This window comes from Delphinus delphis, chromosome 4 (assembly GCF_949987515.2).
Source record: "Delphinus delphis chromosome 4, mDelDel1.2, whole genome shotgun sequence".
NCBI lineage: Eukaryota > Metazoa > Chordata > Mammalia > Artiodactyla > Delphinidae > Delphinus > Delphinus delphis.
Window position 1 is genome coordinate 81,728,363 of NC_082686.1, and position 25,909 is coordinate 81,754,271.

At 40.6% G+C, this 25,909-nt stretch overlaps 1 protein-coding gene across 1 annotated transcript in view; it reads left to right on the plus strand.

Annotated features, from left to right (window-relative positions):
• The first annotated feature begins 1,042 nt into the window (after positions 1–1,042).
• LIPH (lipase H) overlaps positions 1,043–25,909 on the plus strand; it is a 46,260-nt gene continuing 21,393 nt past the window's right edge. Inside the window, exons 1-5 of the mRNA XM_060009973.1 lie at positions 1,043–1,154; positions 15,811–16,178; positions 17,393–17,501; positions 22,116–22,217; positions 24,293–24,382. Coding sequence (XP_059865956.1) covers positions 1,106–1,154; positions 15,811–16,178; positions 17,393–17,501; positions 22,116–22,217; positions 24,293–24,382 — 718 coding nt within the window. The 5' untranslated portion in view covers positions 1,043–1,105. The remainder of the gene's footprint in view (positions 1,155–15,810; positions 16,179–17,392; positions 17,502–22,115; positions 22,218–24,292; positions 24,383–25,909) is intronic.

Sequence of the window (25,909 nt, forward strand, 5' to 3'; positions counted from 1 at the left end):
CAGAGAGAGAATTAAATTACCTTGTAGCTATGGAGCACAAATTCAGTTATTTCCAAATTTGAGGTGGATGGATTCAGGCCTAGTTCTCTATTTAAAGCTTTTTCATCTATTTTTCCTTGAAGAAGAAGGAGAAGAAGGAGAAGAAGAAGGGGAGGAGGAAGAAGGGAGGGGAGGGGGAGGGGCAGGGGAGGGGAGGGGAGGGGGAGGGGAGGGAGAGGGGAGGGGAGGGGGTGGGGAGGGGAGAAAGGGGAGAGGGAGAAAGGGGAGGGGGAGGAGGAAGAAGAACTAAGAGAGAGATGGGAAAAAATAAAAATAAAGATATATAATACCATTTTAAAAGTTGCCTTTTAAAAAAAAAAAAAAAAAAAAAGTTGCCTTTAGGGCTTCCCTGGTGGCACAGTGGTTAAGAGTCTGCCTGCCGATGCAGGGAATGCGGGTTCGTGCCCCGGTCCAGGAGAATCCCACATGCCGTGGAGCGGCTGGGCCCGTGAGCCGTGGCCGCTGGGTCTGCACGTCCGGAGCCTGTGCTCCGCAGCGCGAGAGGCCACAGCAGTGAGACGCCCGCGTACCGCAAAAAAAAAAAAAAAAAAAAAAGTTGCCTTTAATCTAAAGCATATTTTTACAAATATAGGTACTTGATTAGACTTAAAATGTTCTTAATAAAATCTGAAGACTGCCCTCTGAGAAATAAGTGTGTAAATAAACACAAAAAGTAGTTTTGTATACACAGGTCAACAGAAGACTAACTGGATTTGTTTCATTCACAAAAACAAGAGGGGAAAATGTCTCAAATCACACTTGATTTCAACACACCAAGCCAAACGCCCACAAAGAATGAAACTATTTTGAACTCATCATTCTGCACATACATAATATCAAGATGTGCATAAAATTGTGTAAGCAGAAATGTACCTGACCTTTTATTGAAAAGGGGAGGAGTCACATATCCTGAAAGGGTTGGGACCTGCCTGCAGTCTCTTGGGAGCTTCCTGTTGTCACCACACCTCTGGGTTAGTTATCTGAGCTCTCTCTGAGGGGAAAGTCTAAGACTGGGAAGGAAATCATTCTTCTTGTGAATGCGACACACACTGTCTCCAGTTTCCATATGCTGAGATTATACTTCCTCATCAGTTTGATGTGCTTGGTGAGATCAGGTTGGTCATATATTGAATGGTTTTCTTAATTATTTAAAAAATATTTAGTATAACTGTCATTTTACCATCCCAGTTCCTTCACTGGACTTTTTAAGTTTCACACAGTGATTTTTCAGGAAAGAAGATATGGATTAAGTGAAGTTTTGAATTCTGAAAAAACTTTATTTTTCCTCAGTAGTAAAAGAAACGATTATTCCTTTGAATTAGCTTGTTCTTCTGATGTACAAAACTTAAATATGCCGAAAAATCTAGTATTTTTTCTTTCATAGTTCATTTTTCTGTGCCTTTCCACTTCTATGAAATAAGATCATTTATTTTCTGAGAATTTTAAATTTTATTTTACTATAATATCTAATACAGAGAGGACAGGTTTTTACAGCTTTCATGCATCGTGTTTACTTAAATTATTTTTATTTAAAAAAACATGATTTTATATGTGTAAACCTCTTGGAATGGTGCCTGGCATATTGATTACTTAAAATTGTTAATCATAATGGAGAAATAAAAATTAAAACAGTAATGTACACAGCAAGGTAATAAAAATAAAGTGAAATGCTTTTTTTTTTTTTTTAAAGAAAAGCTCAACACTTCTCAGCTTTTTAGGAATCCAGTACTTTTTCACATAGTTTATTGTAATGAAGACTGGTACAATTTTTCTGAAGGGACGTATGTTATATATTAGGACCCATAAAAATGTTCATGCCCTTTGAAACTAGTAAAACCATTGCTGGGAATTTGTTCTAAAGAAATATCTTGTAAAAGAAAAACAAAGAACCTATATACAAAGAATGATTCTAACTCTGTTATTTATAATAAGTTAAAACTAGATACAGCAGAAATGTTCCTACATACAGGAATGGATAAAGTACAGTGTAACAACTTTTAAAAATATGTAGCCATTAAAATAATACTGAAGCTATGCAGAAATGTGCAAACATGTTTATAACATAATGCAAAGTCAAAAAAGCAGAACTCAATTTTGTAGATAAACTAAGATTACAACTATGCAAAAATCGTGTGTGTATGCCTGTAAATAAAGTTTAGAAGGGAAATGGAAAATTAATATAGTTGTATTAGGATTTCAGGCTTATAAATAACTTTTTCTTAATTTGTGCTTTTGAAGTTGATTTAATAGTAAGTTAAAATTAAACTAGTGATGATATTTTAAATTGAGAATTCAACGTTTTAAAGTTTGTGTGTATTATCACTTAAAAAAAAATTTTTTTTTGTTCACGAGGCATGGGAGATCCCCGGCCCCTGAGGGGACCAGGGATAGAACCCTTGTCCCCTGCAGTGGAAGCACGGAGTCTTAACTACTGGACTGCCAGGGAAGTCCCTAAAATTTTAAAAAATAAAATAAATTTAGAGATAGCTTAAGGGGAGTGGGAACTAACCTTAACACTAAAACCTGATGGTAATTTGTGAGTACTTTCTTCCAGTCTCCCATTACATATCTCAGTTTAAAAAGCTAGAAATTAATTTTTTGTGACCCACCTTTTTAAAAAAATGTATTTTTAAATTAATTTTAAAATTTGAAGTATAGTTGATTTACAATGATTCAGGTGTACAGCAAAGTGATTCAGTTCATATATATATATATACATATATATATGTATATATATATATTCTTTTTCAGATTCTTTTCTATTGTAGGTTATTACAAGATACTGAATATAGTTCCCTGTGCTATACAATAGGTCTTTGTTTATCTATTTTATATATAGTAGTGTGTATCAGTTAATCTCAAATTCCCAATTTATCCCTCCCCAACCTTTCCCCTGGTAACCATTGACCTGCCTTTTTACTTAATGTTATCTCATCAGTAAAGTCTTGTTTTAAGTCATTCCATAAGACCCACTGCTGCATGATAGAATCTAAGCAGATAGATATACATCACAATAAACTTCCATAGCTAGAAAGAAAAAATATAAAAAACATAATTATAGCTGTAAGCTAAATCCGTACTTCTCAGTATCTGCAAAACCGTGAACTGAGAACTTTCTTGGGGGAGGGTGTTGAATAATATGCAGAAAGTATTGATCACAAATACATTGACTTTTTGTTTTTCCCTTCCTTGGCTTGCAGTCCAAAAATTCGCAAGTGATTAAGATGTGACTCTGAAATCCCAAGAATATAGGTCACTTACTTTCAGAGATTTTTATTTTGTTGTTCTAACCTTTGTGAAATCATGATAGGAATGTTTGCCGTACTCTTACTAGCGTACAAAGCAATGGCTAGCAAACTCTAGTGTGCACTGGAATCATTTGGGGAATTTGGTAAAAAATGCAGAGACTCTATCTCCAGAGATCCAAACTCTGGGTCTGGGGTGAGGTCCTGGAATCTGCATTTCAAACAAACTCACAAGGTTTTTCAGTTTGTAGGTGGTTCAAGGAACACAGGCTGATAAGTATTCTTCTAAATTAAGGCTGCTTGTCATAAGTATTTTACTTATTTATTTAAAATTTATTTATTTAGGGCTGCGTTGGGTCTTCCTTGTTGCGTGCGGGCTTTCTCTAGTTGCAGCAAGCGGGGGCTATTCTTTGTTGCAGTGTGTGGGCTTCTCATTGCGGTGGCTTCTCTTGTTGAGGAGCATGGGCTCTAGGCGTGCACGGGCTCAGTAGCTGTGGCTTGTGGGCTCTAGAGCGCAGGCTCAATAGTTGTGGTGCACGGGCTTAGTTGCTCTGAGGCTTGAACCGGTGTCCCCTGCATTGGCAGGCGAATTCTTAACCACTGCGTCACCAGAGTAGTCCCTGTCATAAGAATTTTTAAAAGTTACTCTGCCATCGATATTTTGTCCTGTGGCAACTTGTGTAAAACTAGGTAGATATTTTCCTAGAGAAAGTAGCTCAGTGCCAAAATTAGAGAGAGCATTGTTTCCTCGGATATTGGAAGCTCTCTTCAGATTGATTTATGACTCTGTGTGTGTGTGTGACTCATCCTTCTCCAACACAGAGGAGACAAAGGTGAGTGAGGGGGTGGAGTGTGAATGTGCGTATTTATGCACATGATTAGGAGATGAGAGTGAGGAAATCAGGCATCTCATTTGTTTTCTGGGGTATATCCTAAAGAAATCCAAGCTGGTGGTTAAAAGCAAAGATGTCCTTCCAACCAAGAGGGCATTTGGCCTGTACGCTTCTTGCCTGTCTCTGCCTTGGGTAAAAGAGAAACAAAGATATTCCAGCAGTTTTGGCTCTGACCAACTGTGAACCCGTCACAATCTGGCTCAGGATGGATTTTTAGTGCCAAATTCAGTGTGGTTCTCTGCATAAAAAAAAATAAACTTTTCAGATGAAAAAAAAAATCAATAGAATTTCATTGTAGGGACATGTCACCTCCCCCTTCTCCTTCTCTCTTCAAACTAGGAGTCCAGCTCATTTTCTAATCTCTCCAAGTCAAAGTTTCTGGGCTAAAGAGCTGTTTATTTCTGAGACTTTGGGAAGTTCCTGCAGAACAGTGTTTTCAGGCAAGCCTAAGAGTGTGCTCAGACGTGGGTTTCTGGAAAGCTCCTAACTCCATCAGTTAACGTGTGGTGAGCTGTGTGTCCTGGGCACTGACCGGCATCCACCACCGGCAGGCAAAATACTCAACAGTGTATCCCTTAATCTAGGTCTGAATCTCAGTAAATATTTTCAGGCTGCATGGAGTCAATATACCTGTCTGTGGACCTCTGCTCTAAAGAAGTTATTCATACACATTTGCGTCATGTTTGGAGGTGGGGAGAATGAGAGCTTGAGCCCACCTCAGAGCCCAAAACTTGACATGAAAGAAGTGTGAGTCAGGGCCCTGCTTGTTGTACTTCCTGACTGGATATGAGGCAGCAAGGTGAAATTAGGTGGAATTTCACCGCTGTCACTGGGGGTTGGAGATTAGTAGACTAAACTTCACCAACCATGGGTCTGAGAGAAACTGATACTTTCATGTTTAATAAACTGACTCGGCCATATTGAGAGGTTTTGCTCATTGACTCTCATAGAATCTCAAAACCATCTCTCTTTTCGCCCACTCACAATTGCTTCATTGGTGGCTTATTTCTATCTACAATTCCATCTTCTCTCTTCACAGACACCTCTTTGGATATGAATGAGGAGTTTCCTCTTTCTGCAGGAGTTTTCCCCCAATCAGAGTTGTGGGAGCTGAAATCAGTTCCTCCAAAGGCAGGTAGAAGCTAAAAAGCCAGAACTGAGCATGACTCTGAGATAGCATGGGCAGCTTCATTTAGCTGCAGGGCAGTGTGTCTTGCGAATACAGAGTCAAAGGATCCCTTGGAAGTTTCATCAGAAAGGAAGCGAGGTTGTCAGTGACCAGTCTGAGGGCATCACACTTTTCTATCCAACTGGGACTCATATAAAATAAGTCAATCTAGGGAAACAAATGTCTCCCTGTTTTCTTGGCTGTAACCTAAAGAAACATAGCTGGTGGATAAAAGCTAGGGATAATCTTTCCAACCAAGAGGGCATTTTGTCTAACCAATCCAATTTTATGTGGTAAAGGTAAAACAGAATAACAGCTGTATTAATCCCTAAGTCTGAGAATAAGAGTGATTTGTTTTGCACAGGAACAGCTACAATCCCTCCCTCACAGCCAACGGACTGACCAGAGTGGGTGGCGGAGGGGCAGGGGTGCCTTATTTAGCCTGCAGTGGTAGAAAATGAAGGTCTATCAACCTCAGTTTCCAAGGGGAAAGAAAACAAATTGGAAAACTGGGAGCCTGATTTGATTGCGACAGAAAAAGGGAAACTTCTGCCCAGTCACTTCCAAAAGACTTTTCGTCTTTTTTTTTTTCACTCTTTCCATGAAAGCATGAAATTACAGGAGCCATTTTTAAGAAACAGTTTTATCGAGATATAAAACACATACCATACAATTCACCCACTTAAAGTGTTTTTTTATATACTCACATATATGTGCAACTGTCACCAGTCAATTTTAGAACACTTTCATGACTCCAAAAAGGAACCCAGTACCCTTTAACTATGGCACCCCATCTCTCCATCTCCTCCCATCCCACAGCCCTAAGCAACCACTAATCTACTTTCTGTCTCTATAGATTTCCCTATTCTGGACATTTCATATGAATAGAGTCATATAATATGTGGTCTTTTGTGACTGGCATCTTTCATTTATTGTATTGTTTTCAAGACTCATCCTTATTGTAGCATGTGGAACTATGTTTGTTAACTAACAGGTATTTAACAGCAAAAACACCCTGCTTGATATAAAGGTGAGAAAACACCTATCTAACCAACATTCTAATGACAAGAGTAAAGTATGGTTATTTTCAGGTCTTTTAATTAAAATTTAAGAAAAAGGAAATTTCTTGATATATTAATTTTTTTAGATTAGGGTTACCTTTTGTTCATAATAAAGTCCTGGAAATTTGTTTTCTTAAGTAGATGCAAGAGGCATCCTTTCAAATAAGTTAGTTTGCAGATCTTAGAATTTCATTTCTAAAAGGAATGCTAGAGTTAGCTAAATGGCTAAGGAATGAGGAATCAACACCTCATTTTAATATGAGAAAACTGATGACCCAAATAGGTTGTTTGTTTACCTTGTTAATGACACAGCCAGAAACAAACACAGTTCTTTGGCCAGGGAGAAGCACTGTCACCTGTATACTGGCTAATAAAGCTTCCCTTTTCCAAATCCTTGGTTGGATTAAGGAAACTAAAATGATGGAAGGGGGACTTCCCTGGTGGCACAGCGGTTAAGAATCCGCCTGCCAATGCAGGGAACATGGGTTCGGGCCCTGGTCCGGGAAGATCTCACATGCCGCAGAGCAATTAAGCCCGTGTGCCACAACTATTGAGCCTGCGCTCTAGAGCCCATGAGCCACAACTACTGAAGCCCATGCGCCTAGAGCCCATGCTTCTCAACAAGAGAAGCCACCACAATGAGAAGTCCGTGCACCGCAGCAAAGAGTAACCCACTGCTCTCTGCAAATAGAGAAAGCCCGCGCGCAGCAACCAAGACCCAGCACAGCCAAAAAAAAAAAAAAAATGATGGAAGGAAGGATTATTGAGCACTTATTTTATATCATATCCCACACTGTGATTTACTTATTTTATTTAGTCTTCATAACAACCCTAAAAGATCAATACTATTAACCAAACTTATCATCAACATCATCATCAATTACTAGTTTTTTGGCATCTATTATGTATCATGTAATGCTTTAGATACTTCATAGGCATTTTCTCTCATTCTCACGTCAGTCCTGATGGCAGGGCTGGGATTACAGTGAGGCGAGTGAGGCACTCACGAGGTGCAAAATTTAAGGGTGGAAGGGACACCAAAATAGTCATCAAGATCAGTCATATTTATGACTTTTTAATGCAATAAAAATATTTTATTTTTGTAATATTTTAATGCAACATTTAAGTGATATTTTTATATATATAAATAACATTTTACTACCATTTAATGTTTAATGCAAACATAATCTGCATATCATTAATAATGCATATTTTAATGCATAGATGATATTTTAATGCAATATTTTTAAAAGATCAAAAATCATTGCAAATATATGATGAACAAAATGTCAAAAATTTTAATAAGATATACTATTGATTGTTTTACAAGTCTGTGTTATTGTACAACAGGAAAAATCATCTCTACTTGGCTGGAATTCCTGAGTCCATGACAACTCACTTCGTTGCTAGGCAGTTTATAAGGGTTGACGATGGTGTATGAACAGATTAAATAATGAAGGTCTATTTTTCACTTGTTTCAAAATATGGGAGGATATTTTGATAAATATATATTTATATAAATATGTATATTTTTATGCTGTGGTTTTTCTTTTGCCTTGGGCTCAATATGGCTCTGCAAAGCACCGCCTGACAGATTGGCACTATTATGATCATTTTATACATGCAAAACTGAGACCTAGAGAGGTTGGGTAATTAATTACCAGAGGTCATATAGCTAGTAGGCAATGGAATTGAACCACAAACCTAGGTTTGTCTCCAAAACCCAAGCTCTTTCCAAAATTGTGTTGTGTTTTTGTTTAAGACATTAGACCAGGGTTGGCAAACTTCTTCTGTAGAGAGCCATATAGTAAATATTTTCAGCTTTGTGGGCCAGTGGTCACTGTTAAACTACTCATCTTTGCCTTAAAGCAGGAAAACAGCTATAGGCAGTACGCTAATGAGCATGGCTGGATTTGGCCTGTGGGCAGTCATGCACTGGATTATAAGAAAATATCTCAGGCACAAATACGTTATATCTGAAGATGCTATAGCCAGATTTCCCTGACATCCTACTTGAATATGTTTCTTTTAATTTAACAGAGGGAAGACAGTAAATGATAATCAGGCCTGCCCTACATAGGGGTCTGAATTCATCACTGGATGGCAGACATCACCCATCCAATTGTAATTTTCCAGTTGTCAACAGGAAACAGCATTTCAGAGGGATTGAATTTCAAAGTAGTCTGAAGAAGAAAGGCAGAGTTTCTCCTGTTTCAAATAAACTTTAGTAGAAGAGGTTAAGGTTTAGAAACCAGTTTAACACGTTCTGCAGTTCTTGATTGGGCTGTTAATACTACCTCTAAGCAAACTTGACTTTGTAACAAAATGGCAAAATAACCAACAAGAGGTTTGCTTTCTGAAGGCATACATAGTAGTTAATCATTTTAGTAATACCAACATAAAGTAAAATGTAAAGAACTATATTTATGAGGGTGAATCAATTTAACAAATTTGCTATTCACATATATCTAGTCCTTGCATGTTCTCCAAATTGCCTGAGAATTTCAGGCCCAAAGACAAGACAAGTTCCTGAGCTTGGTGCTGGGGACGCAATACTAACCTAAAAACAATATAGTGCCTGCCCTCAGAGGAGCTTAAACTAATTTGTAACATGGTCCAAAATAAGATGTGTAATGTTTTCTTTTTAAAATGTTATTAATTCTGAGAGGAAAAGCGTTAATAACCTGAGGCAATTTTAAACAAAGAACATTGGAAGTGGAATGTATGACCCATTGTTGTTTGCATATGATTTTCCAGGCCTGTTACCTGCAGATATATTTTTACGTAGTTTCAATCATAATGCATGTGCCATTTCATACTTCATTTATTTTATAAACATTACATCATACACTCCTTATAGCATTTATATGGCTCATTCTGAATGGCTGAATAATGTGTTAACAGGTTGATATTCATTTATTCAGGAAACATTTATTGAAGTCAACTCCAAGCCAGGTGCTGTTCTTGGCACTGGGAACATAAGAATGGATAAACGGACAAATAGATCAGTCATCTTGGAGCTTCTGTGCTAGTGGGGGAAGTTATTTCAGAAAAGGAAAGAATGCTTCAAGTTTGTGGTAGGAAAAAGACAAGTAACATTTAAGGGGAAAAGTTCTCTGGAGTGGAATTCAACACAAGAAGGAAGTAGAAAGCATATTATTTAAAGCCAGGGCATCATTTAGGCCAAGGAATTCATTTACAGATATGAATAAACTTAGGAACTATATTACCCACTAGCCACTTTTTTTTTAATTGAAAAAAAAGAGTCAACGTTAACCAAACTGCATCCAGGAATGTCTCCAAACAATCGAACAAAGCAAAATGATAAAATTGTCCTATTGAAGAAACCAAGAGTTTCTACCAGCCCCAGAGCCTCTGAGGGTTAAGCAAAGAGCAGCTCATTCCTGAGGCTGGTTCTGTCCCCCACTCAAGTTTCTCATCCCATGAGCAGAGTTGGGGATGGGTGAAGGACCACCCACTAGCCCGTCTTGAAAAGACAGCAAGAGCCAGTCACCCAGGGGTGAATGGAGAAGGCTAGGAAAAGGACTCACTGTGAGCAATAGTCTCGTATATTATAGAACTAAAACTACATAGCCAGGGAAATATGGTCCCAGAAGATAATTTTTATATACACTTCATCTTTATTCACAGTAGTTCATGTTCTGTAAAGGCACTACAAGCACTGAAGTAGCAGTTACTGAACCACTGCTCTTAGAGGGAATATAGGGTTAGGTTCCTGTGAGCCTCTGCTTATGACATTTTAGTTGACTGATCAATACATAATCTTATTTTATGTGTGTTTCTGTTGAAAGACACCTTATTTAATATATATTGTTTTTTAAATATTTATTTATTTATTTATCTACTTAATTCATTTATTTTGGCTGTTCCGCGTCTTAGTTGCGGCTCACAGGATCTTCGCTGCAGCATGTGGGCCCTTAGTTGTGGCATGCGAACTCTTAGTTGCGGCATGCATGCGGGATCTCGTTCCCCGACCAGGGATCAAACCAGGGCCCCCTGCATTGGGAGTGTGGAGTCTTACCCACTGGACTACCAGGAAAGTCCCAATATATAGTGTTGATTTGCTAACATTGAACTAACTCATGGCCAGCACTATAACTCACACCTGAACAAAGCTTATCTCACACTCACATTTTCTCTGTAAGGTGCATCACAGCCTTCATGAGTTTAGAAATGCCAGCCAGCACTTTAGGACTATGTCTGGGGGATTTTAAACAGTGAAATCACCAAGAAAAGGCACAAGAAGCAAAAAACATGGCAGTAAGAGGCCAGGTAAAGGACATTTGCTATGAGAGCTGAAACAAGAAGGCAGAGTGTCGCCGTGTTTGACCTCAGCTGAGAGTGATGTGTGGGGCAACTCAGATTTTTTGCCACTCAGCACCTAGCCGTGAATAACTGGAAAAGCCCCTCAAGTATTGATTTTGGGGGTTACAAATACATTTGGGTTTTATTTTAGTTCTTAGGTAGAGTGTTTATTGCTGTGCTTTATCACAGATATTCTGCATTCTTCTTTTAATGTATTAAATATTATGTAATTTTTTTATTTATTAAAACTAAGAAAGGTTTGGCCCTCAAGGACTCTCAGTCTGCTGCTGAGGTCTGAGTGGCAATCACACTCCTCTTCCGTCTGGGTTTCAACCAATTGAGAACTTGACCCAGGGCTAAAAGTATCAGCTTTATTGTTGGCATAGCTGGATTTGAGAAAAGTGGAGGTCAAATCGTTTTCTCCTCCTAATGCAAACCAGAGGTCCCCTGCTGACCTCTCCCCAAGTGGCAGGGTGTACCTGCCACCAGAGAGGAAGAGGAGGGAGAGAAACCACTTAAGGGAAAAGGAGAGAGGGGGCAGCCCTCCTTCCTGGGGAGTGGAGTGGGTGTCCCTTGGATGAGGCACACCCAAACTACCGGGATGCCGAGCAGGGGTGACAAATTCTGGTTTTGGGGTGTTACAAATAAATTTCAACACGTAGGTGAATTCACAAGTATGAAATTCACGAATAAAGAGGATTGACTGTATTTTGACAGTGTTTGTGTGAGTGTGTGTGTATGTGTGTGTTCTGGAGAAGAGGTCAAGGAGGTTATACAATACAGGGGGCAATACAAGTGCAGTGACTTTCTTATCTTTCTTGGTAGGGAATGAGGAGCTAGAATAGATACAGTAAATAGAATAGAAGCTCTCTGTGATTGATACGCTAGGAAATAGAGGCTTAAATTTTATTTTTAAACTAAAAAAGGAATCACCAGATGAACTAAAAGTAATTTTATAACTAATAAAAATCAGGAGGTAGAGGGGAGAAGTATTGAGTGTGCTAATGCCCTCATCATTTATAACAGAGGGTCATTAGATACTGTGTCGAGTTACTAAAGCAAGGACTAGAGCAGAATAAGGAAAGATAACTGTTCTGACAAAGGTCAGCAGCAGGACACATGGCAGAAGTTAAAAATATGCCCTACAACAGTCTGAAATACAGTTTCCAGGTGCCCAAATCTCCTTGCCAGGAGTTCACGTTGGAGGATAAATAAATCTGAATAAATATTGCTAAGTCTGGAGCAGTTCTGCATGTAGTCTATTTCTGACCTACAGGCTACACCTTGACATCCCATGAAATAGAGATTTAAGTGTTTCATATAAAGTTATAAAGGTCAATGCCAGAAAAAATTAAAGCGGGCTATAAACATCCCAGTATGAGAAAGAAAATATAAACGGAATAAAACAAAGAAAAGAGAGACAGGGGAATCCGCATAGCAAAAGCAATGGCCTTTTCCAGAGCACAATGCTGTTGTAAAAATAACTAAGACATTTAAAAATACTTGAAGTCACAGTGGTTCTATCAAATGAAAAATAAAAATCCATTTGTTCTGCCCTTCTTGCTTTTCTGTAACTGTCAGTTTTAAAGGCTTCTAGTAAGGACTCAGCAAGCCAAAAAGATTGGTTGAACCATTCCATAGTCATTAAAGTTGGCAGTTTCTGCTGAAAAATAGCTCTGGCCCCAAACTTCAGGATGCATCTCTGAGCCTTCCAAGTACTCAGACACACGGTTTATGACACATTGACATAATATCGCTCAATTGGCTCAAAATGAACAAACCCTAGTAATTAAGCAGTCCCCTTCTTTGGAAAGGGATCTCTATCTTTTCCAGTATGACTTCATTCACAATTAATCTCCGCCGCATAAGTTTCTTGGGCAGGTAGGTAGCAAGTGAAAGATGACATAATTTCCCCAGGCCACCTGGTGAGTCAGTCACACAACCAGGAACAAAACCCAGTTTTACTGATGGCTAAGACCTAGAAGCTCAGCCCTACCCTGTGACTCTTCCTGTCCAATAAAATGACCAATTGAACAGTCAATTATTTACTCTGCGACTTGCTCTACAAGCACCAGATAAGTTTCAGTCCGTGTTCACCTGGGGCAAGTGATCTACAGGAAGAGAAAAATGAAAGGGGCCAACAGATGGAGAAAATATTTACATAGCTGAATAAGTCCTGGGCATCTAATGCACAGCATGGTGACTATAGTTAACAATACTGTATTGTATATTTGAAATTTGCTAAGGCAGTAGATCTTAAATGTTCTCCTCTCACACACATAGACACATATACACACACGCACACACACAAGTTAACTACGTGAGGTGAATGTGTTAACTAACCTTATTGTTGTAATCGTTTCTTAATATATATATTAAATCATCACATTGTACCCCTTAAACTTACACAATTTATTTGTCAATTATATCTCAATAAAGCTGGGGAAAAAAAGACAGTATTTACATTGTGAGCATACTTTACTGCACAATCTACTGGATAGTACAGAGTAAAAGGAGGAATATAAGACTTTGGGGCTCAATTTTTAGCCACAGCTTTTCTAGGGTGAGGCATTTCAAAGCCTCCTTAATTTCTAACCTTTTATTTGAGCTTCTTTTGCTCATTCTATTTTGGAAGTTCACTCACCCCTAAGTACCAGAGCCTTTGCAAGAAGTTTCAAGTAAAAGTATCCATGAATGGACCCAGGTTGTGAAGGAAAGGTACAGCCCCCAGGATGAAGGCCACTCTGAGGCTCAGAATAAGGGAGGAGCAATTCCTGGGTGTGCAAGTGCAGATTCACTGAGAATAGGGGCCCAGGGCAAATGGTTCCTAAATTCTTATTGGAAGAAGTCAGAACAGATGTTTCCCAAGGCACACTTGTCTTTTTTTGGGCCAGTTGCAAGTCAACTGTCTTCCCAGTCTGTTCCCTCTCCTGAAGAATGGTCATGGTTAGGGTCACAATAATAGTAATAATAATAAATAATAATTATTATTATAATTTAAAAAATAGTCCTCTCGATCATCATATTATTGTGTCTGGATACCAATGTCGATCAGAGGTTTACTTTTTTTTTTTTCCATTTATTTTTAGCTGCATTGGGTCTTCGCTGCTGCATGCAGACTTTCTCTAGTTGTGGTGAGCGGAAGCTATTCTTTGTTGTGGTGCAAGGGCTTCTCACTGCGGTGGCTTCTCTTGTTGCGGAGCACGGGCTCTAGGCGTGCGGGCTTCCATGGTTGCAGCGTGCGGGCTCTAGAGCGCAGGTTCAGTAGTTGTGGCTCGCGGGCTTAGCTGCTCTGCGGCATGTGGGATCTTCCTGGACCGGGGCTCGAACCCGTGTCCCTTGCAGTGGCAGGCGGATTCTTAACCACTGTACCACCAAGGAAGCCTTAGTCTCCTTTAATGTAGAATGTTTCCAGTCTTTCTTTGTCATTTATGACATTGACATTTTTTTTAAGAATACAGGTTCTTTTTTAAAAAAATAGAATATTCCTCATTTTATGTTTGTTTGATTTTTCCTCATGGTTAGATTCCAGCTATGCATTCCCTACTAGAACACTTCACAGGTGAAGCTGTGTCCTTCCCAGTGCATTACAGCTCTAGGCACATGATATCCATCTGCTCCTCATTGGTGATGTCAAGTTTGATAACCTTGTCAAGGTATTGTTCACTTTCTCAATCTTACAGTTAATGTTTCTTCCCTAATCTCTAATGAGCAATCTGTGGGAGACACTTTATTTTTTTTAATATTTATTTATTTTGGTCTTGCTGGGTCTTAGTTGCAGCATGTGGGATCTTTAGTTGTGGCGTGTGGACTTCCTAGTTGTGGTATGCACATGGGATCTAGTTCCCCAACAAGGGACTGAACCTGGGCCCCCTGCATTGGGAGCACGGAGTCTTACCCACTGGACCACCAGGGAAGTCCCTGTGGGAGACACTTTAAAACCGTACAAATATCATGCTTCTCCTCAAGATCTACATCCCCACCCCAACCTCAGTTTAGCATCCATTGATGATTCTTGCCTAACCAATCTTTGTTATGATGGTTGCAAAATGATGAATTTCAACTCCAGCATGCATTCCACATTTATCAGTTTGCGTTCAGCATTATATTGGTAGAGTCCTCCTCTCTTCTCCATGTAGGTATTGTTTCTTTGTTTATTTATGTATTTATTTGTTATGGAATCATGGATTCCTGGTTTTCAAAGGCCTATCATTTATTACTCTCCTTAATTATTTTGTCCTCAAGTTATCCCAGATCTGGCCAGCAGAAGCCTCTTCAAGCTGGTTCCTGTGTCCCTAAAACATGTTTTTAAGCACTCTCTTACTTTCTGCCATAAAACATTCTCTTACTTTCAGCTCATCTTAAACTGTTCCCATTACATCCCCAGCCTTTCCATTCTTAGAGCCTGGTCAGCAGGACATATGCTTAAAGGTGGTGCTTGAGCAAAGAAGGAGAGAGAGAGCCCAAGAAAGGCCACCATGGTTAACAGTTTCAGATGCTTCTGAAAGGTGCAGGGCAAGGCACATCATGTTCTCTACCACCGTCCCAGGTGGGTGCTATAGACAAGGAAAGAGATGCTTGGACTCCACAGATTCTGTTATTGAGTCCTCTACCACGTGCTGGGCACTGTGAGGGATACACAAGATTACAAGACACCATTTCAAGGAGACTGGTCTAGTGGGATAGACACATATGTACAGAAATACCCATAATACATCCCTGAAAATGTCTTCATTGTGCGGTCAATGTGGCACATAGAGGGGTTTGGGGAGTTCTGGGTTGAAGGACAGACAGTAATTATGGCTGGGAGAGTCGGAGAAGGCTTCGTTGAGGTGACTTTTGGGTTAGACCTTGAAAGAGGGTAGGGTTTGGAAAAATGGTTTTATCAGTGAAAAAGAAGTTACTACTTATGTACTCCGAATCAGGTCTGACTTTGCAACTTCATTCAACTAGATCCAGCCTCTTGCTAGGTGCCGTGAGGCACATAGAAAGGACTCCAAAGGGTGTAGGACAGCACTTTTGCTTGATGCCCAACTAAGGAAAGAACCGTCACAATGCCATATAATTTTTATTTTCAGACACAGATGAAACATGTCCTTCATTTACCAAACTGAGCTTTCACAGTGCAGTGGTTGGAACGGGACTAAATGTGAAGTTGATGCTCTACACAAGGAGAAACCCGACCTGTGCACAAGCCGTCAACTCCACAGTTTTGGGGAACTTGAACGTGACCAAGAAAACCATCTTCACTGTCCATGGATTCAGACCGACAGGCTCTCCTCCAGTTTGGATGGAGGACTTAGTAGAGGGTTTGCTCTCTGTAGATGACATGAACGTGGTTGTTGTTGATTGGAATCAAGGAGCTACAACTGTAATATACAACCATGCCTCTGGAAAGACCAGAAAAGTAGCAATAGTCTTGAAGGAATTTATCGACCAAATGCTGGTAAGCGAGAATTCTCTTAGATGATTCAGGGTCAAGTTGAAACTGGCTCAATATCTGGATATTTAAAGCCAAGAGATAACTACAGTGACCAGAAGGACTATTTTTGCAATGTTTTGCAAATCTGAATAAGCCCCAGGGAAGGTGAAGGGAAGGGCCCGAGGCAACGCCCATGCGTATGGTTGTGCAGGTTGTGCACTGCACAGGGCACCCATCTAAGACAGCACCATTGTCATTGTAGACATTGTAGATTTATATGTCTATTATGATAATTTTCTAGTGAGTGACAGCAAAGTGTCCTGAGCAAGGGGCAGCTTTTTCTAACTCACATAAAGGTGTCTAATGGGTATGAGAGGTTCTGTCTAGGGGTTTCCTGGCTTCAATGCCTAGAGTTTCCTCAACTTCTATAGCTCTTCCTTTTCTTAGAAATGCCAAAAGTTTAGTGACCAGATTATCCAAAACCAAAACTGATACACATGGTTGATGAACGATTTGTGTGTATGATTTATGTTTTCAGAAGACTTACAAAGATGAAATAAATCTTAAATTTAATTTAATTTAATCTATCTCATGAACTGTCCTTTTTATGAAAAAAAAGAAGTGACTTGACACCAGGACTACTTCAGAGAGTCACACCTGGTGGCCACTGTGGCCAGGGGTGACATAAATTTTACATGAACTTCCTATTTAAGCCACAGACTTCAGGAAAGTGAATATTAAAATGACTCATGAATGGCTGGCCCAGGACTATGGTCAGTGTGCCCCGCCCCTTTCTTTCCTTCCTTCCCTCTCCATGGTGACTTCATTAACTGAGCCAGCATCGACAGAAAGGAGTTCATTAAATGTTTGGTTGCCCTTCTCAGTTGGGAAGGTTTTAAGGATGTCTCAGCTTGGCTTCTAGCAGAAACATGAATGGAGACACCACGGCATAAAGGTGAAGGCATAAGTGTGGAGTTGGACAGACGGGTTTGAATTCTGCCCTGCGCCCTCCCTGCCTGACCTTGGGCAGATGACTTCAACCCTGGGCTCAGTCTCCTCATCTGTATAATCAAAGGAATAGCATTTAGTTTGTCGTGGTGTTGTGACATTTCAATAAGATAATGGATATAAGGTGCCTAGAAATGTTTCTCCAAAGTCAAGAGTTAGGAAATTTCTCCAGATGTTGTCACCTCCTTGGCCCCTCACAATTTATAACGATGGACCTCTTGAAATTGCAGGCAGAAGGAGCTTCTCTGGATGACATTTACATGATTGGAGTAAGTCTAGGAGCCCACGTAGCTGGGTTTGTTGGAAAGATGTACAATGGCCAGCTGGGAAGAATTACAGGTAAGGCTTCCTGTGAATGGGCACAGGGTAACCAGACTGCCCAGGGTGTTCCCTGGGGGAGCATGATGCAGGCAATCCTAGTCCTTGGGTTCAAAGCCAGCTCTTCCAATTACTTAACCTCTCTGAGCAAATGTCTTCTTGTGCAAAGGGAAGACCATAGTAGTAATTGATCTTAGCAATATTAAATTTATTATTTAATAAAATAGGTGCAAAGCACTTTGTAAATTGTATATGCCATAGAAAAGATTGGTGGTGACTTTATTTCTCCTATGGCTAGAAAAACAGCTACATCCCATGGGGATTTTGCCCCGAGCAGACAGCCTTCTTCCTTTCATTTAATCCAAGATAGTTTGAACTATATACCTAATATATCCCCAGGCATAGCTGGAGCCTCATGATAGGAAAATGAGATGGGAATTATGTTGTCTGGAGCTTACTCTGTGAATATCGGCTTTCAGGCCAAAGCTGAATAAAAACCCTCAGAAACAACAGCAGGTGAAACTCCAAAGATTCCCTTGCTGTGTTCATTTGCCTAGTGTTCTGTAACTTTCCATAGCTACAGATGAAGGTCTGAGGGAGGCTTTCTCTTTCAGAGACTCAAGCCTTCCATACCTTTCCCAGAATCGATCCTTACATTGAGATAGCCATTCCAAATCTAGGAAATCTGGAAGGTAGATGTGAACAGAGGGAGGGAGGGGAGAGGTAAATGATTCAAACCAACGACATTTGGGAGGTAACCTTTTAGAGCCACAGGTCTGAATGTGCTACTTAATTTGACATGTGGCCCTGGGCATGTCCCCACCACCACCCCCTGCCCTAAATCTCTCTGTCCCTCTCACATACACACACACACCCACATTGGCCGGTGTCTCTTCTAACTCTGGTACTTGAGGTCACATTCTTTTTCCTGGCTATTTTTTTCTCACTTTCACCCCAAAGGCCAAGGTTGCCCTTATCTTATTTACTTGCTTTCCTAGGGAAGCAAAGCTCTTTTTCAATTTTTTAAAATTATTACTATAATGTTTTAGAAAGCAGTATGTCTTTACTTTTTAAAAATTCATTTTCCTTTATGGGTACAAAGGACAGATGGCTCAAATGTGCTTGTTTTCCTTGTCTATTGGGAGCTTCTCCTCTGGGAGCTGGGACTTTTCCCAGTGGTGTGTTTAGAAGCTGATCAGCTCTCAAAAAAAAAAGAAAAAAAAGATTTATAGCATTTGCTGATTTCCATGATGTAAATACTCCCACTGTGGCTGGTTTCAAGCTACTGACCTGACATCACTGACCACACAGTTTGGGAAGAGATAAGCAAACTGCTCTCCAGTGCTGGTGCTGGGGGGCTCTGGCCCACCACTGCCTTATTCTATCTACCCCCTAATTTTGCTCCTCAGCCGCCCAGTGAACCTGTTCCCACGACTACTTTGGATGGGAATGCAGTGTAACCTGGCCTCTGACCATGGAAATTCCCTGAGCCAACCTCCCTTCCACCCTGGGCCCACGTGGCCCTGCTCTGTGACCTGGACTCAGTCAACGGTCTGCAGCTCAATTTTCTGTCTCCTCTAAGGGACCCATGTTCTCCCAACTCCTCATCCTCTCTGACCCCCAAGGTCAATCTCACCTGTTACTAGAGCTATTTCAGGGGAAAAGCATTTCCCTTCTCCACTCACCTTCCACTGCCCTGCCAGAATGGAATCACTGGATTGAGGGGCGGGAATTTGGCCTGTTACCCAAGGCCATAATTCACTCCCAACTCCCAAGAACTGGGTGATTCTGCTTGTTAATTATCTAGACCAGAATGGCTGCTTCATCTCTTCCATTTCCCTTTTTTTCTTCTGCTCTTGCTTCTCCTTTTGCTCTCCAGGCACATCTCGTGGTATTACTTTTCATTAATTTCTTCAACAGAAGATGGAAGAAATGAATGGATTTAAAAACATTTCAAGTACCTACATCACTTGATAATGCGCTAAATTTGATTCTTGCAAAAATCACCTTGGGGTGCTGGATACAATGCCGACTTGCTGAATTGGTATCTCTGGGCTTGGGGTCCAGGAGTCTGTACTTCCTTTATTTTTATTTTTTTTTGGCCATGCTGTGAGGCATGTGGGATCTTAGTTCCCCACCAGGGATCAAAACCATGGCCCCTGCAGTAGAAGCGTGGAGTCCTAACCACTGGACCACCAGGGAATTCCCGGTGGCCTGTACTTTTAACCAGAAGATGCAGGTGGTCTGAACACCATACTTTAAGAAATGAGCACAAAGCTGTGTTGTCCAATATAGGAGCCACAAGCCACAGGTGCCACTGAGCACCTGAAATGTTGTTAATGCAAATCGAGACGTGCGGTAAATGCAAAACACACACTGGAATTTGAAGACTACGTACAAAAGAAGGGTATTAAAAAATTTCAAATTTTTTATATTGACTACATGTTGAAATAATTTTCTGCTATACTGGGTTAAATAAAATGTATTATTAAAGTCAATTTTCCTTGTTTCTTTTTACCTTTTTAAAGTGGTTGCTAGAAAATTTTAAATTATATATGTGGCTCACAGTGTATTTCTATTGGACAGCACTGCCTTGGAGAGTTAGTTCATGGTGACCTTGGGGATAAGAGGCCCCTGAAAACGCATGCAAAATGTTTGACGTCTGTCCTGGGGAGAGGTCCACAGCTTTTATCAAATTCTCAAACTGGTTAATCTTGTAATCAGAGCCAGGGACTAGCTAGACACTTTTCTGGCGATCACAGAGCAACAAGAAAGAGCTCCATTTTGTCATTTTTGTTTCTATTCTATAATAATTTCAATATTCTGGATTCAGATCCCAGAGTGCTTTGGTAGGTCTTCTGAAGTAGCAATTAATTCTACCTCTATTTTGCAGATAAGGAAACTGAGGTTCAGAGAAGTAAAGTAACCTGCTTAAGATCACACAGCTGGTTAATGCTAGGTTTGGGGTTCCATGTCACATCCATCTGACTCCAATGGTCTCTGCTCACACAAAATATGCAGCTTTTTTTAGGGCAGTTTGTGATTTTTGGCTGACAGTGTAAGCTGATCATTTGCTATGACTTATCTCTAAGGACATCATATGTCCAAGTTTACTGTGACCATCCTCATTTGTGTCTTCTGTCCTGGCATAATTATTAATAGCAGCCTTATCACTTTCAAAATTGCCCTGGTTTGGATTTTATAGGGTAAGCCAATATATCTGCTGTGGATCTGGAGGTTGCTATAAACTGAGGCTCTCACTGTTCATTTTCTCAGACTGGAAATGGTGCTGTTTCATGTGAGGAGGGGGAGGCTTCCCCAGCAAGGTCTTTCCAAGGTTATGAGTTTCTCATTCTGTGCAGAGAATATCCTGTGGACTTGGGTACGTGGGTGTTGATCCACCTCCTCCCCACATCAGTTTCAGTTGGGAGCAGACAGAAGGGGAAGAAAAGCTGGGGGGTGGGGGAGTGGGGGAAACAGAGGGAGATAAAATAAGGGGGCAGATAAAGACATGCCTCAAGGAAGCAAGGGTGTTGGCCAGGGAGAAATGGAGAGATTGGGGCTAGAACCAGTACTGCTGAGGCAAAGATGCTATCTCTTGGATTTTATACCATGGGGGTGGGGGGGGGGATAGGGGATGTCATTTAAAGTGACCTTCATAGATTAAAAACTCGGAGACATCCCTTGAAACCTTTTTCACTCCAGGTAAGTTTCTAGTTAGCAAGGTCTTAGGGATCCTCTGGTGTTTTGTTTTTAGTTTGTGGTTACATCATCATAGGAGCTGCTCTCTTGTTTTTACAGATGTTTCATAATAATGGTGAGGAATGTCCAGCTACCATTGACCAAGAGCAAGAAATCAGTTCAGGCCTTTATGGGGTGGGTTAATTTTGCAGGAACTGGCACCCACCTAATTTCCCTCTTCCATACCTAGTCTAATACCTGGCCTGACCAGTGAGTCTCACACTTTCCCACTCAGTTTGCCAAACCCAGTTCAATGAAACCAAAAGCTCAACAGAGAGAGGTGGTTGCACTGTGAGGCTGTGGTTGCATTGTGAGGCTGTGGCCCTGGCTAAGACACTTGACCTCCCTGAACCTCAGTTCATTCACCTGTAAAATGGGAATGACAATAGCTACCTATCCTCCTTTGTGATGTGGACCAGGGGAGCCGGTAAATGTGAATAAAAATGGAAACAATAAAGGAGCTTTTTTAATAACAAGAAAGAAAAGTTGAGTGAAGTTTCTGGATTATTTAAAATGAGATAAAGATAAGTACAGTGTCTGCTTTTCATATGCACTCTTAGATGCTTTTTTCCTGAGGAACCAGTTTATTCCAGTCCCTGGTCCCCATATGTCTGTGCACTCCCTGCCGTGGAGCCCTGCACAAGGTATAGTACATCTCCAGATGGAGTCCGGATGAGTTCTCAGGGGGCACTGTGAGGGTAACCACCTTTAGTGTGGGAAAAGGCTATACAGGGCTGTGGAAAGGAGCCTGACACAGCAGGAGGGGAATGTGAGTGCTTGCCCACCCAAGGATTCCCCGAAGCCTGTGAGCCATCTTCGTGGGGAGGGAGCCAAAGCCCGGCTGCAGGTGACTCATGGCGTGGGGCTGCCAAGCCGACTCTGTTTTCCTTCCAGGTCTGGACCCTGCAGGCCCTTTATACAATGGGAGACCTCCAGAGGACAGATTAGATCCCAGTGATGCACAGTTCGTTGACGTCATCCATTCTGACATTGATGGTAACATTCCTTGTGGGTCAGTGACCACCCACACCCTCACCCCCAGACTCCCAAAGAGTCTCCCGCTAGGGGGATTGTCATGCAGGGGTGGATCAGGTTCCTCTAGATTCCCTCTTTTCCTACCGGGCAAGTTTCCAAATCCACAAGAATACTGAAGGGAAGCTGCTTTAATGCAGGCACCCAGGATCTCCTGATGGAGTAGAGGTGCATTTCCCATTGTCTCCTGTTATTTTTAAAGTGATCATCTTGACCAGTCAACGACAGGCTGATTTGCATACCATGTGGACAAATGTTTCCATAAGTACAACTGGGTTTGGATGCATGATTCCCTGTTTTTGTTGGTTCTTTGTCATTATTTCCTTAAGCTGAAAGATATGTTTAAGTGTTGTATCTCTCCACACAGAGCATTTCTGAATCACCTATAGGTCTCTAGCTCTCTGTGGATCTTCCTGGCTATTTCTATCTTTTATGGTGTTGATTTCATTTCTGGGATTGGGTACATGGCTTGGGGGTTGGGCTGATGTTACAGATGGGTCTTTATATCCAGATGTTTGGGAGAAGAGCTGGAGTAGGAACTTGGGGGAGGGCTGAGGGGACAGACCATAGTGGACACTTAATAGTACATCTCCTTTGTGATACAACCACCTGAAACACCCTTGACTGCCTATTGTGGGCACTCTGGTGTGGTATTCAGCAATTGTTTGCCTTAGAAGAAGTGTCTCTGTGAAATAGCTGTGTTCTTACTATGCAGTTTGCAAAGTATTACCTTACTTAGGTGCAGTACCTCAATGTTATTTTAATGTTTGACGGCACAGAATAATTTATTTTTTGTTCTTGGAGAGGGCAAATTTTGAAGGAAAAATATCTTTGCAGTCAAGGCAGGTGTGGACTCAAATCCCAGGTTTGGTTCTTTCTGGTGGTATCATGTTTGGTCCATAAGTCCTCCAAGCCCCAGAATCTTCATGTGTAACTTACTTCATCTGAATTTACCAATGGCTACTTTTCAGACATTGTGAAAATTAGAAGAAATCTGTGTAAAACCCCTAGTGTCACACCCACAGACACATGTAGTTTCCTGAACATATAATAGCTATTATCATTATTGCAATGATACACTATATATGTGTTTATACATATATATACATACATACATATGTATAATCTTTTTTTTTTTTTTTTTTTGGCCACACTACACGTCATGTGGGATCTTAGTTCCCTGGCCAGGGATTGAACCAATGCCCCCTGCGGTGGAAGTGTGGAGTCTTAACCACTGGACCACCAGGGAAGTCCCTGTATAATCTTTTTTTTTTTTTTTTTGTGGTACGCGGGCCTCTCACTGTTGTGGCCTCTCCCATTGCGGAGCACAGGCTCCGGAAGCGCAGGTTCAGCGGCCATGGCTCACGGGCCCAGCCGCTCCGTGGCATGGGGGATCTTCCCGTACCAGGGCTCAAACCCGCGTCCCCTGCATCAGCAGGCGGACCCTCAACCACTGCGCCACCAGGGAAGCCCCCCTGTATAAACTTTTAATCAAGCATTTTACTGATTACTTTGGAGTTACAAGGTTAAAGAGAATAAGCAATTATTAAATCTATAATTTTCTAGGTCCCCATTTTCTAGAAGAGTTTCCAATCTTTTAACCATCCTAGATCCCCAAATTTTAAAGGTTTCTCCTACTAAGTAAAGGTTCATTTTTTCCTGTTTCTTATTCATTAAAGACTTACACACATGTAATTAGAGGCTCAGGAAGCACCTAGCAATGAGTGTTCCAGCCAAATATAAACAGGAAACATATCATTTTATCAGCCATGCAGTGAATGAGTGACCAAACTCTCTTACAGTTTCAGAAATATGGGAAGTAAATTCTGTTACCAGCTTCATAGTCTCCTACTTGGAAATCACTGCTTTCTAACTAACTATCTGGCTAACTTTGGACAAAATATTTAAATAGGTTTAACGACAACAACAGCAGCAAAGACAAGAATGAGACAATCTCTGCCTATATCCTAAACAGGCAAATGAGCTGTGAGATGGGAAAAGTTCAAAGCAGTATAAAAGCCTAGTATATTGCCTTTTAGCACTGGGCTACAGGGAACCATTAGGAAACATAGACTTCTACCCAAACGGAGGATTGGATCAACCTGGTTGCCCCAAAACAATATTTGGAGGTAAGTGCAGATACTTTATATTTTGTAAAATAGTGGTTTAAAAAAGGCGTATTTTAAGAATCTGATATCATCCTATGTGAAATCGTTTTTAATCAAAAACAAATTTCCTGAGAAGATAGAGGTGGTATAAATATAAATTATAAATTAAACATTATTACTCAAATATACTACTTAAAAAAAATAACCATATGATTAAAAGCGATTTTGAATTCTCTCTCTCTCTTGAAAAGGTGTGCCTTTGACCTAGAAATTACACATTTGGAAATCTCTCCTAGAGAAATAATGGAAAATGTAGACAAAAATCAGAGTGAAGATATTCAATATGGCATTGTTTATAATAGTTAAGTTTTTAGAAATAATCTAAATGTCCAACATAGGAGAATTATTAAATAGTATGGTGCATCCTACATAAAGGAATGTAATTCTTAAAAACCATGTTGTCAGATTAATGAAAATGCTTACAATATGATGTTAAGTGAAAAATACACAAATTATACAGTATAATCCCAATTTGTTTTTTAAATGTATATTTGTACATATGCAAGTGCAGAGAAAAACACTAAACATAAGTGCTCCAAATAATTATTAGTGGTGATCTCTGGATGTTGGATTTCTAGGTAATTTTTGCATCATAATTTGCTATTATTTTTTATTTTCTAAATGAGCATGTGTTAGTTTTATAACGAGAAAAAACTCACAAAACAAAAATGGGTATGGAGGGCAACATTAAAGTGTGGTGGGGGACAGAATTTAAAAAACCCACCCTGGGCTTCCCTGGTGGCACAGTGGTTAAGAATCCGCCTGCCAATGCAGGGGACACGGGTTTGAGCCCTGGTCCAGGAAGATTCCACATGTTGCGGAGCAACTAAGCCCGTGAGCCACAGCTACTGAGCCCGTGTGTCATAACTACTGAGTTCGCGTGCCAAAACTGCTTAAGTCCATGCTCCTAGAGCCCGGGCTCTGCAACAAGAGAAGCCACTGCAATGAGAAGCCCGCGCACTGCAACAAAGAGTAGCCCCCGCTCGCCGCAACTTGAGAAAGCCCGTGCACAGCAACAAAAACCCAACGCAGCCAAAAATTAACAAAAAACAAAAAACAACCCTCCCGCCAAGTGCTCTGAATCTGTATTTCACCATTGTTAGAGACAATTAAGCAATCATGGAAATAATTCTAGAAAAAGATGATCTTGTTCCAAAATGGTAGCTGTATATGGCTCCACGGGAATGATGTAGTGTTTGAAAATGATCCAGATGAAATGACATAAGTAGGGCCAATCACATTGTACCATAAATGGTGTGTATTCAAATCCTGTCCTGTGTGCTGTAATGTAACTACATCCATGAGCAGCCAAAGATAATGTGCTTTGCTTACAAAGGACATCCTCTGTAGCATTATTAACTTCATTGTTTTTGCAAGTGGAAGTTCCAGGAACAATAATTAAATGTCGACTTGTCAGATTTTACTCCAGTCCAGCTTGGCCCCATGCTTCTCCTCTGTCACCCAGTTTATTTCTTTATGTCCTCCACT